Source organism: Brachyistius frenatus, unplaced genomic scaffold (genome assembly GCF_029030835.1).
Source record: "Brachyistius frenatus isolate BFR_SWC_R1_liver_20210118 unplaced genomic scaffold, ASM2903083v1 Contig_22, whole genome shotgun sequence".
NCBI lineage: Eukaryota > Metazoa > Chordata > Actinopteri > Embiotocidae > Brachyistius > Brachyistius frenatus.
The window spans coordinates 4,614,016-4,626,668 of record NW_027210621.1 but is presented as its reverse complement, the minus strand read 5'-3'; the positions used below and the strand labels follow the sequence as shown (position 1 = coordinate 4,626,668).

At 40.5% G+C, this 12,653-nt stretch overlaps 2 protein-coding genes across 3 annotated transcripts; both read right to left on the bottom strand.

Moving 5' to 3' along the window:
* Positions 1–249: 249 nt before the first annotated feature.
* Positions 250–2,625, bottom strand: LOC138620085 (L-threonyl-[L-threonyl-carrier protein] 4-chlorinase). Its single transcript, XM_069697028.1, has 7 exons — positions 2,560–2,625; positions 1,781–1,975; positions 1,288–1,549; positions 1,112–1,203; positions 779–918; positions 582–686; positions 250–480 (listed from the first exon to the last, which is right to left on the bottom strand). The coding sequence occupies exons 2-7, from the start codon at positions 1,908–1,910 to the stop codon at positions 394–396; spliced, it is 816 nt and encodes a 271-aa protein (XP_069553129.1). The 5' UTR covers positions 1,911–1,975; positions 2,560–2,625; the 3' UTR covers positions 250–393.
* Positions 2,626–3,868: 1,243 nt separating this feature from the next.
* On the bottom strand, positions 3,869–10,452 carry LOC138620082 (TNFAIP3-interacting protein 1). Of its 2 annotated transcripts, none has more exons than XM_069697022.1 (7): positions 10,221–10,452; positions 6,208–6,358; positions 5,658–5,801; positions 5,325–5,453; positions 4,956–5,204; positions 4,575–4,700; positions 3,869–4,093 (listed from the first exon to the last, which is right to left on the bottom strand). In XM_069697022.1, the coding sequence occupies exons 1-7, from the start codon at positions 10,364–10,366 to the stop codon at positions 3,869–3,871; spliced, it is 1,170 nt and encodes a 389-aa protein (XP_069553123.1). In that variant the 5' UTR covers positions 10,367–10,452. The 2 variants fall into 2 exon arrangements, with proteins under 2 accessions (XP_069553123.1, XP_069553124.1); XM_069697023.1 differs by having other exon boundaries at positions 6,208–6,353.
* Between the last annotated feature and the right edge of the window lie 2,201 nt (positions 10,453–12,653).

The window sequence follows — 12,653 nt, the reverse complement described above, 5'->3', positions numbered from 1 at the left end:
TATTCGTTTTTGGAATAGTTGTAAACATGTTTATGTCCATACTATAACACTTCAGTGATTTACCTTCAGTTCAGCTGTTTTTAAGTCCTTATGTGAAATGTAGGTAAAGAAGGATGACAGAATAAAATCATTCAGTGCTGTTTGTATGGTCACTTGTATTAACATTTTTTTTTTTAAAAGCTTGATGAAACGGTCCAGTTAAATCTGTATATGGAACAATACGATATCCACAATGAAACAACATTTTATTAATTCATAATTTATTCACAGTTGAGACATTTCAGCAGTTATTTTAGTTAGATTATATTGAATGGAAATGTGCTCTGCTTATGAAATATTCCTGTAAAGTGTAAAAGCAGCTGTTCTTGCAGGTAGGAAAACTCCAGTAAGAATTCATGTGCTGTTGTTGGAGAAGTGATTGAACTGGTCCATTCCACAGGCCAACATTGTGGCGTGAAATTTCCTGGGTCGATCAGGATCCTAACACAAAAACAGAAAAAAAAAAAAAAAAAGTAAGCTCGGTACACAATGCAAGTCTGACACTGAAATTATGAACTGAACAGAAAATATAATTGTCTCACCTGTATTGGGAACGCACAGGTGGGAACATAACGGATCACAAACCCACAGCGCCGCCTCTGTGATGTATTGGCATCACTCGCATGGACGAGGAGTCCATCATGAATCTGTTAAAACAGTCATAATTCATTCCACTCATATTGTCTTCAGACCTATTTTTAACATTACCGTTCACGTATAACATAAAAAGTAAACTCACAGACATCTGTCCAGCTAACAGAGGACAAAACACAGCTTCCCCCCCCTGTACCAGCTCCTCTGGGATCTCCTGGTTGACTGACAGCATGTTTCCAGGACGGGTGGCTTGGCGATGAGGTAACATGCCGGAGCAGTGGCTACCTGCAGGGACAAAGTTCAAGTCTGTGAGGCTGTGTGTTGATTTAAATTTGTGTTTTATTGGACATTCATATGCATCAAAGACCCCATAGTGGTTGGTGGGAGTCTAGAACATTTTCTGATGGCTTTGATTTAGCTGAGGTTGAACCAGGACTGTGCTCTCAGGCAGAAAGTTGCATCAAAGCAGCTTAGATACCTGGGATGACCTGAAGGGCGCCATTTTCCTTTAGTGAGTCATCCAGAGCGAGCCACACAGAGAGAACAGGCCCACCAGCAATACCCCAATACCTGTGAACAAAACCATTACAGTTAGACAAAACAAAACAAAGCAAAGCAAAACAAGACAGTGTTTTCTCAGTAAGTATGATTTACCTCATATCCTGGTGCCAGGCCACATATGGAAGTCCATTCTTTCCAGCATTCCCAGCAGGTTCGGTTTCAATTTGTTCATTCTCCTGGATATTGGCTGGTTTGAGTGTCGGGTATTTACAGATGAAGCGGGAGTCCAGCAGGATGACGTCAGGGCCCAGTACGGCTTTGACCACCTGTAGAATACGAGGGTGTGTGGTCAGGCCCATCACCCACGGATACTGAAGGTGACTGTTGTGGAGGCTGTACTGAGTGTATTCTTCACCTGGAGATACAAACAAATACATCATACACCCATTCTCTATCATAAAATCCAACACTGAAGGCTCATCATATGTGGAATAAAGTACAGGTTGGACACACTATCTTTAAGATATATGTATTTGTGATGAAATTAGCTCTTATCAGTTATTTTCACTGCTCCCAGTGCTCCTCCTTTCTCTGACTATCTCTCTCCTTTTATTGCCCTTCCCTCAGACCTCTGTGTGCTTCTTACCAAATTCATTCTCCAACTCCAAAAAGGCCTGTTTAGCCTCCCTCAGCTCTGTCTCATCCAAGACAGGCAAAGGTGAGAGGAAGCCCTGCTGGTTGTAGCTCTCCTGCAGTTTAGCTGGGGATGTAGTCATCTTTGTTCGACTGTTTCACGGCTGGCGCTTTAGGCTTTCTGCTTCCAGAATGTATAAGGTAGAGCCTGTTTGTGGTGGTGGAGGAGGTGAAAGTAAAGATTAAAGATGGCAAAATTCCATGCTAGCATTATATGTTTATCTACATCTGGTTTTCAAGACAATTTGAACTGAAGCTGTTCATAGATCCATAAAAATAAATGATTTCCTGCCCATCAGGGCTGATGGGAAAAACACAAATACTGTACTAAATACCACCTTGTTCCTCCTGTTCCAAGACTAATGTAACCCCACAGACCACCTCATTACCTGTCTGAATCAAGTTTATTTTGAATGTTAAGAGTCAGACTCTTTTTATATGTGGACTGAAACAGATTTAGAAAATAACTCTCCCACTCTTGTTAAAGTGGACCCAGCAAACACGACTGCAAACTATCCTGCACTAGGCTGGCAGGGATGTAAAACTGATTTCAAGCCTTTTAAATTAAAAGAAACATAAATAATATGATAAAATGTGTAGAAAATGACATCTTTAAAATGCCCAATTATTGCAGCCTTTCTGGTGTTTGTTTATGTAAAATCATCTGCAGAGTAACCCTATCTGTCTGTATTAACAATAACTATTGCAGTAAATGGTTGGTTGTCTCCATACCTTTGTGATGTTCAGTCTTCTCTTTGTCCCTCTGTGAATCTGGACTCTGGATGCTGTCACACTGCTCTGTGGCAGAGATTATATACTGCACGGTACACTTTTGGGAAATTCTGCTTCAGCATCTTAATATTCCTCCGAATGCTAAAATTAAATCAGATGACCTCGCAGTGTCATGTGATCAAGGTGTGGAGGGCCATTCAAAGAGTAACACAAAACCTTCTCTTTTTAGGAGTTCCCCGCCCAACTCGTGTTATTTCCACTTACTGAGCTAATGACTCATTTCACCACCAGGAAACAAACACTATAATTTGAGGCTGTTTTTGGTGCCTCAAATAATAACTAACATAACTGTCAGCTTCCTTTTGGGAAAAGCTGTGAGATTTTAGTCTTGGGATTCAGAAACAGCAGCGTTTACATTTGAACTTCACAGTGAAACATGTGATGCTTCCTCCTGGTGCCCTAATGTCTGTAGGTTGTTACCAAGTTGCTGACATTGTGTATATATGTGTGTCAATCAATCAATAAATTAACTTACTAAATTAACAAAAATGAAAACACATTAATTGATTGTTATTGATTGTTTTTGTGAAATACCCTTTCTTTGTTTTGTTATTTGCTTTAATAAAAAGACAGATTAAACAATCTTTTACAGTCTGTTACAGGAACTTTGTAAATAAACAATAAAACATTATTTACAGAGGAAATCCCCTGATCATCTGGGGCTGAACTATGTTCTGTTGTAATCTGTGTCAGTAGTTTCAGTTGAGATGATAACCGGATAACCAGGAAAGAGCCACAGTAAATCTTCCTCTAGACAGAGAAAACATTAACTCAGTCCAGTCAAGTGTTACCTCCTTAACTGAATACCTGATGTCATTGTGCACAGATTGTATTGTATAATTTACTGCTGGGTACTTTTATACTTTTAGAGAATAAATAATTTACTGTCAAAATACTTTAAATTGATGAACAACTCTGTGGCTCCTCTGTTATGAAGTTGTTTTTATGGTTTACTATACAAATCAGAGCAAACAAAAAAAAAGAGTGTAACTACAGGAAAATATATATTTCAGAAAGAGATATATTAGATATATTAAATATATGTAGGTACCAACCTACACACATTGGCAATTATTATTGTTGGAGAGCTAAAATCGCATAGAGTCAGATTTTACTTCCTCTCCAATGATGCTATGTTGCGTTTCTAGATGAAATTGAGTTTGTGACACATTTAGCGTCTCTTATTTTACCATGCTGAGACTGAGCTTTATTTTTTGTGTATAATCATGGTTTTCTCTGCCTCTCAGCCTCAGTCTGACTCTTTGTCCCTGTTCTGGTGTTTCGGGCAGAGTGGGTGGTGCTGCTGTCTTTTCTCTCTACTTTGTGTCCTCTTGTCGCCCCCTGGCAGCGGCTGCTCGTTATTGCAGCGGTGGACGAGCACGGGCTCCTTGTTTGCAGGCGTTTTCTGTAACAGTCGCTGCAGCATCTGTTTGTCAGACCGCTCCCGTCTGAAGTCATCCTCGTAAACCTTGAGCTGTAGCAATGTCAGAAACATAGACGGCAGAATCAGAAAAATGCATGAGATTGTAGTGACAAGCATGTCTCTAAGAGATTCAGGGAGCAGCTTGAAATGGATTCATCCCCATGCTGTGTCAAAACAGATTATAAATCCTATATTATAAAATGTGCAGCATTGAAAACCACACATAAAGTCCATTGAGGAATTTTCTTCAGGTTAAATTGGGATTTACTTCAGATTATACATATAATACCGATGTCAATGCATTACCTATAAACTCCATATGTAACCAAAACATGATCCTAAAGTCTCCATAACCGACACGATAAACAAAGCAATCAAGCAGTGCATGTGTTTTCATTTAGCGCATACATCATTTGTTGGGTTTGGAACAAGACTAGTTTAACAATGTGTTTCATAATCTATGCTTAAGTAAGTATGAATGTGTTTGTGTTTTCGTGTGTATTTAGTATGTTGCCATGTGTACAGACACTACCTGTTCTTGCAGTAGTGCCACCTGTTGGCGCATCTCCTCCCTCTTCTTCCTCAGCCTTCGGTTCTCCTGCAGTGTGTGCTTGTGGTCGTTGTGCTCTGTCTGATAGTCGGCTTCATAAATCTCAGTCTGTTGACACAAGACATCAATACGGCAGTCAGCCAGCATCAAAGCCATATCTTGTGATCTGCAGCTACTTCTCGATATTGTGATATTTTGAAGAGCACAGAGCCGCCACTTGGTGGTGCAGTTCACCGTGTCTTTCAAGTCGTTAAAGCATTAAGCAAATCTTTCCCTGGCAACAGTGAGTTGACATCAGTTCTGTTCTCTTCACATTAGAGATGGAAACATTTTTTTGATGCAGTGCTGAAAAGAGCAGCCCACCTGACATCTTAGTGCATCCAGCTGCTCCTTTAAATCATGCACTTCTTGCTTGGAGTCTCCCAGCGATCCCAGCGGGGCTCTGCTGCTCTGGCTCTTTCCCTGCCACCCTGCCTCTGGGCTGGAGGGCTCTGGGAAAAAGGAGGATGAGGGGTTGTATCCAGAGACATGGCTGCCTGACAGGCCGGGACCTCCTGTGGGATTACTGGTGGGACACGACACAGGACTGCGTATCGCAGCACTAAAGCTGCCCTTCAGTGAAAAGAGAGGACAAAGTGACGTGCGACATTCATGTCATAGAGCAGAGAACATTGAAAGAAATAAAGATGTAGAAAGTGTTCAGGCACACAGATCGACTGACAGGAGGTCTACCTGTTTGGCAGGTGTGCAGTCTCTCTCTGGGTGCTGCATCCTGCTCTCGAGCAACCTGATATATTCATGCAGCTTCTGGTTCTTCTTCAACTCTTGCATCAATGCCTGCTCATAGTACTCCTTTGCACTCTGCAATCACAAATACAGGAATAAAAATCACACCAGTGAACAGCATTTTTTTTTTTTCATCTTTTATCTTTGGCTATCCAAACCAGCCAGAAGATAACCTAAAGTTTTCAGGAAATTCCCCATATAATTTTCATACGCCTACTTCTTATATGCAATAAACTTGGGGTTGTGTGAGTGCTTGAAGTATCGTGCTGTGTTGTTTACTTGTTGATGTTCCACTTTGAGGAGCAGTCTGCTGTTTAGCTGTTTGATGGCGTTGTTCTCCAGCTCCAGTGCCTCCAGTCTGTGCTGCAGACCCAGTGTGGTACTGCGGTACACCTGGTCCCACTCTTCATTCAGCTTCATCAGCTGTGACATACCATCATCATCGTCACATAATAATCATCACTGCCAATGCCTTCACTGCAGCAATCAATAGCATCATTCCCTTCATTACTGCTGTCATTGGCTGTCTGTCCTCACAACAACGTGGGCCTCAGGAAGACATTTTACTCCTCAAAATTTCTAAATGCATTATAGCTACATCAGCTGAGAGAATCATTTTCCCTGGTCTGATTTTTATAAAGCAGCATTTAATTAAAGAAAGCAAGGATGGTATAATTGTGAAAAATGTAAATTAAATGATCGTTCACAGCTTTGCAGCAGTTTTCACACAACGCCCACAGTCCTCTTGTTTTCAGACATGTAACTCCCAACATCAGCAATAAAATGTGGACCTCTAGAAAATCTGCACTGGTTTAAGGTGACGTTGTACCTCTTTGTTGACTCTGCGGAGCTCAGTGTTCTTGTTGAGCAGCAGCAGTTTCTCCTGATCAGTGGAGGTAACTGTCAAACTCTCAGTGATCAGAGTGACCTGCTCCTCTGTGGACAGCAGTCTGTCACCCACGGGGCTCACAGCCTCTGTCCTGAACACACGCATACACACACACACACACACACACACACACACACACACACACACACACACACACACACACACACACACACACACACACACACACACACACACACACACACACACACACACACACACACACACACACACACACACACATGAATACACACATACAGAGCGGATATGTGCCATAAATAAAGTCATTATGAAGAACATCAGTGGAGTGTTTCCATTAATAAGCAAACACATGTATGCACAAAAGAGCGTCAGGGTACTTTTGAACACCCACTCGCATAGAGTGCACTTACAGAGAATCGAATAGGAGCTATTATGCACACCCACGAACACACACATGCACAGTCACATTATGCACTCAAGGTATTCACACACACACACACACACACACACACACACACACACACACACACACACACACACACACACACACACACACACACACACACACACACACACACACACACACACACACACACACACACACACACACACACACACACACATAGTGAATATTTCTCTGTATCTGCTCTCCTAGCCAATCAAAGTATTTGCGTATTGATGGCCAGTGGAAACAATGGGGGTGATGATCCCTGGAAAATGTTGATTTCTATTGAAGCACTTACAGAAAAGACAAATATTTGCAAGGATTAATTAGCCAAACTAGCCGGCTCTGTTGCTAAGCTTGGACTAAAAGAAATAGCTGACAGGGAGGCAGCAGAGAGGGGTCCCGGGGGAATCTGCTCATGGAGGAACACACATCTCTGCATGTAGCCCCCAGGGCTTCTTCACACAAACATACTGCTGGACTGATGTAACCTTGCAGAGCTAAGTACAACAAAGAATCACAAACTGCGATCACCTCTCATCCCCCTTAAGGCTAAACTCCTCCGCAAACACATGCTTTCATCCACTTACGTACAGTGTCCTGCTATGTGAAAACCTGCGTTACACAATTTCAGAGAGCAGCGTTGTCAGGTCAAGGCACTACAAATAGGAACATGTAAGTCTATTTAACACCAAAATGACACGTAAGAAGTTATATTTTGCAGGTTTAACCGAGAGGATTTTATGTACAACAAATATTCCTCTTGTAAATGTTGTAAATGCGATGCAATCTGTCCAAACATTTTACTGTTGTATGATAACATTGTTCTGTCTGGTTCTGCTGTGTAGGATCAAGGAAAATTTTTATTCTTGATCTCTTAGGATTATAAAAATAGTTTGACATTTTGTGATATATGCTCATTTGCTTTCTTGTCAGAAATGAGCTGAGATTTTTGTTGTCACTCTTATGTCTGAAGCAGCAGGTTACCTTATTTTAGCATAAACAACAAAACAATAAAAACCTTTAGGTTTACGGTTATTACCACCATAGACTCTGGGTCTGAAAAAATGAGGCCTATGTGAAAGTGCCTTGAACTGCAATACCACTGAGGGCCAATAGGGGTTGGCTCCAAAAAGTTTCTGGCTCCATAGACTCCTATTCAAATGATCTCATTAAATACAAGTTAAATACATTCAATCAAGTCATTATGGTGTTGTTTGCTAAAGTCACTCCTACTTATTCATTTTCTGGCGGTCCATTTGAAAATAATCCCGTCATTAATTTGATATTAGGCCTCAAGAAGGAATATTTTGGGGGGCAAATCTGTTGGATTTTTCACGTCGGTGGTGCTGTCATGTTTCAGTTATCAGTGGACGGGGCGTAGTGTCCTTGGGTTCGCAATCAGATTGAGTCAGATCTATGAAGGTATTTTTGTGTTTTTATTATGCAAGCATAAAAACAGTTTTAAAAGCAAATTTCTTGCACTGAAATAAAAAAAATCAAGTTTGTAAGTAAAAATATGAGCTGAGAATAAAATTATTTGCGTTGCAAACAAATTTGCTCTTACAGTTTTATTAGTTTTGGTCACAGAATTTAGAATGTTGCTTATAAAACTAGAATTTTTGGCTGCAAATTGAAAACCTTCACTCTCAAGTCAAACACCTACGAGTTGAGTTGGATCCCTAGACATACAGGTGTGCTCTGAATAATATTTCTGGGTAACAACAATCACCGGCTTACATATAATATTGTTATCATTCTATTGATTATTTTTTCATGTTTGGTTTTGTCTTGCTTTTTGTCATATTTCCTGTTTTTCAAAGTTTAGACAAACAAGATAAAAGGCTGGTAGGCTTGTTACCTTTGGACAGAGCCAGGGTAACTGTTGCCCTTTGTTTCATGTCTTTGTGCTAAGCTTAGCTAACCAGCTGCTGGCTGTAACTCAATATTTTATATATACATGAGTGTTATCAGTCTTCCTATCTAACTCATGGCAAGAAAGTGAATTTGTATATTTTTCAAAATGTTGAACTATGTTTTCTTATAAAAGCTTCTCAAAGCCCCTTCATGATGTGAAATACATGTCGCTTACAAAGCTCCAAACAAGGGCATTTTCCTTATTCCCTGAAAAGGTGACATTTTCAGAAAATATACTATCCTAAAGCAAGGTCATGTTCTCCACACAACACATTGCTTTTTCAAAAGATACACTGCAGTTCACGTGAAACCCACATGGCCTTATCAGATAACCAAAAATGGTTATTACATAAAAGAAAAGTTCAGTAAGAGTCAAACTATTTGTTTAAATCTGCAGTCTGCACCATCTGTCATCCCTCTGGGTTCAACAAGGCAGGAAAGGGCTTTAGTGAAGGCTGTTTATGGCCACTAATAGATGAATCATCTGCAGTAAACCACCAGCTCTGCAGTTTGGGGAATGTAGGATGAGGGTAGAAGCTGAACTGAAACCAAATTGAATGAAACGGAGCCTAATTTTAGTGGCCAGAATGGCATTAAATGCTAACACACCCCATGTCCACAACGTCGTCTTGGTAAGTCAGCACTGTGTATTCAGCCTTCCTGTTGGGACCATAAACTATGCTCTATGTCCCCCTCATCCAGAGCCTTTTCTTTTTCAGCTTTTCTGACCCAGTTTTACTAAGTTTTCAATTATATGCCGTCTTGGCAGGACAGCAAAACACCAACGCTTTTCACAGCAATATGGTAATTCATTGTCGTGGCATATGATAAAGGTGAAAATAATATCTTTCCTTCTTGCTGGTGGCAACCCTCACAAATATCACTCATGCCTGTATGTGTAACTGGCCAATGGCCCCTGAACACAGGACACTGTGTGGAGGTTCACTATTTCAACATGGTTATTTTAAGACAGAATAATCATTTAGGTAAGTCGTGTGGTCATGGCATTTAGAGTGTGCCCACATTAAGAACCACAACTATTAATCACTTAAATATAAAGGAGAGAACTGGAGAATACAAATGTTATTTCAGGTTGATGACTTGACATTACATAATGGTATTTTATTAGCAGTTTTACAACATGATGGAGTCATTCCTGTGAAACAATGAAGTGAGGCGTACTTTTTTATGACCTCATGGAAAACTCCAGTCACTCTTTATTCCTCCTCTCACTGAGCTCAACTTCTTCATTAAAGCATCTCTACAAACATGATCAGAGAAAGAGTTGATCTGTAACGTGGGTTTCAAACACTTTTTATATCATAGATTACAGTTCATGACCACGGAATTGTAAAGCTAAAACCTAACTATCCTTCATAAAGGCGCGATGAGTCTTTAACTGTTTATCTGATGAAGCAAAAAGATGCGGGTGAACACAACTACAGCAACCCCTGTACAAAATACGACAAATCCTTCCAATAAATACCACCTTAGCAGAACAAAATTTACTTTGATAAATAGAATTTATGCTTGCAGTTAGCAGATTGTTATTTGACAGATGTTCCTGTTTTTGTGCCCACTCTATATATGTAGAAATGTGGCACACACATACCATAATGCCTCAGTTGATTTGTGTTCCTGTTGGCCCTGAGGCGAGCTGCCGTTGCTCTGAGGTGAAGTGTCTTTCTGTCTTCCTGCTGCTGCTGATGAGAATGATAACAATGAGGAGGATGACAGAGACAGCACATCTCCATCCATGGCTGATCACTTTTTCAAATCTTCATAAAGTCGTTCACAAAGTTGCTCTTCGTTAAGTCCTCCCTCAGCATGTGGTAGAAAGTAAACAGAGATGTCAGTATTGATACGTAGCAAAAGAGGAAGTATCCGAGACCAAGAAGCACATGACACAAAGAATAGGAAGTGACACAAACAAGCTGTTACAGCTTTATGATGAAGAGGTCCTGTCCCTCTGCGGTTAGATGTTTAAAGTATCATATCGCACACTGTGTGATCATATGGCATTCAAAATGTGTAGTATATATGTGTGTGTGTGTGTGTGTGTGTGTGTGTGTGTGTGTGTGTGTGTGTGTGTGTGTGTGTGTGTGTGTGTGTGCTGTGTGTGAAGGAGATTGTTTTCCTGTTAGCTGAGCTGTAGTCTTATGTTTTTAAATGAGCAATTCAGAAAAAAGCTAATAGGTGCGGAGCTGAATAGTTATGCATAATTTATGCCTGATTATATATTGCAGGATATGTAATTGATAATAATGATAATGCATACATTTATTCATCACACATAATGATAGGGTCAGGCTGATTGCATTCACCAGTCTGCTCATTACTGGGACTGAGGGAAGGGGGTTGCAACAGGTTAATTAGTAAATCACATATTCATCTAAGGGACAATCAAGTAAATTAAAGGATTTTTGGTAATCATGTTCCTCTCAGTCAGGCTAAGCTGTCTTTTATTAACACTAAGGAAATTAATTTGCCAACCGTGTTTGCTGCATGCTCTTCTCCACCAACTGAAGGCCACTTGTGAAGAATGCCTCAGAATTAAGTACCAAACAGGCAAAGATAAAATACATGAAAATATCCTGCTTTACAGCGAATGAGGATCTCTTTTAATGCTGTGAGGTCACAAGGAAACAGAAACAAATCTTCTGCACCTTTATCAGTTAACTCTCTGCATGACTACGGCACTCTTTTCCCTGAGAACATTTTGTTTGCTGAGAAAAAAACAGAAAATGATTTAAACACAAAAGCGGTATGGTTCAAGGGATGGCAACAATGATCTGTTGGTCAGTCCACAACTTTGGTCATGAGTAAATATCTCAACTAATTAATGAATCGCTATAAATATTTGTCCACATTTGACTTTGGTGACCGTGTCAACATCACTGTAGAACCACTTTGAGATAAACAATAGTGGTTCAGTATAAAATATCTTGGCAACTACTGTTTGGATTATCTTGACATTTGCAACAGTTGTTCAGTGGAACTAGAGGATACAGTCGTAGGAGTTTGGTGATCTTCTCACTGTTCATCTTGTTCAGGTCAAAATTCCAGTTTGTTTTGTGCCTGCAAAAACTAATGACATAACCATCAGTCTGAGTTTAGAGCTTGCAAGCAAATATGGTTTCCCAGGACACCACAGTAAAAGGAAATCCAACAATTTCATCCTAGAAAAGATTTTAAATATAAGGTTTAAAAAAGCGGTATGTTTAGGGGCATGTCCGTTTGATTGACAGGCATGTGGTGAAGTCAGGTTTCCACTATCGGTGTAGAGCCCTCGGGTTTCCAATCAGATCGAGTCAGATTCACTGCTCGCTCCTCCACAGCTCGTCCATATATGGTCACTACTGGCTCCAAAATAGCAAGATGACGATGTCCCAAATGACAAAACTCTAAGTTTCAGAATGGCAGTTCACTAACCAATGGGTGACGTCACTCTTAGTTGCTGCTTGTCTGACACATTTAAGGAACTGATGACAAACTGTGCTTAAAGGATGAAATAGACGGAAGCCATTCCCGAGGCAGACAGAGGACAACCTGGATTGACAACGTCGATGGATTGCCTACATATTTCAAAGGAAGACGGTGGTTGCAGAGGCTCTGGCTTGGCACATGATGATGATGAAGCAATTGCTAGCTTGCCGCGCAGACTCACACTAGTGTGGCTGTAGATTTATTTTCATGTGAGCAATGCAAAAAGACTGAGCTGGTTATGTATGTGCGAGACAGTCAAGTCAGCCAGTTTCTCAGAAAAAAATGCTTTCTTAGCATGTAGCATGTTCCCACTCAGAGAACAACAGAGGATTATTGCAATCAGACCAAAGAGGAATAACAATTAAAAAAACAAACAAATTAAATGTCATGTGGAACTGTAAACAGAAGGTTTGGTCAAAGTTCCCGTCATTTTACCATCTGATGCATCGCGATAAGATAAAAGCGGGAGATGCAACAAAATATGCCAGTGCTGCCCTGCAGCCCCGACGTGCTTCAGTGATTCCATTCACATGTCTGTGCCATCTATCATGGATGCTAG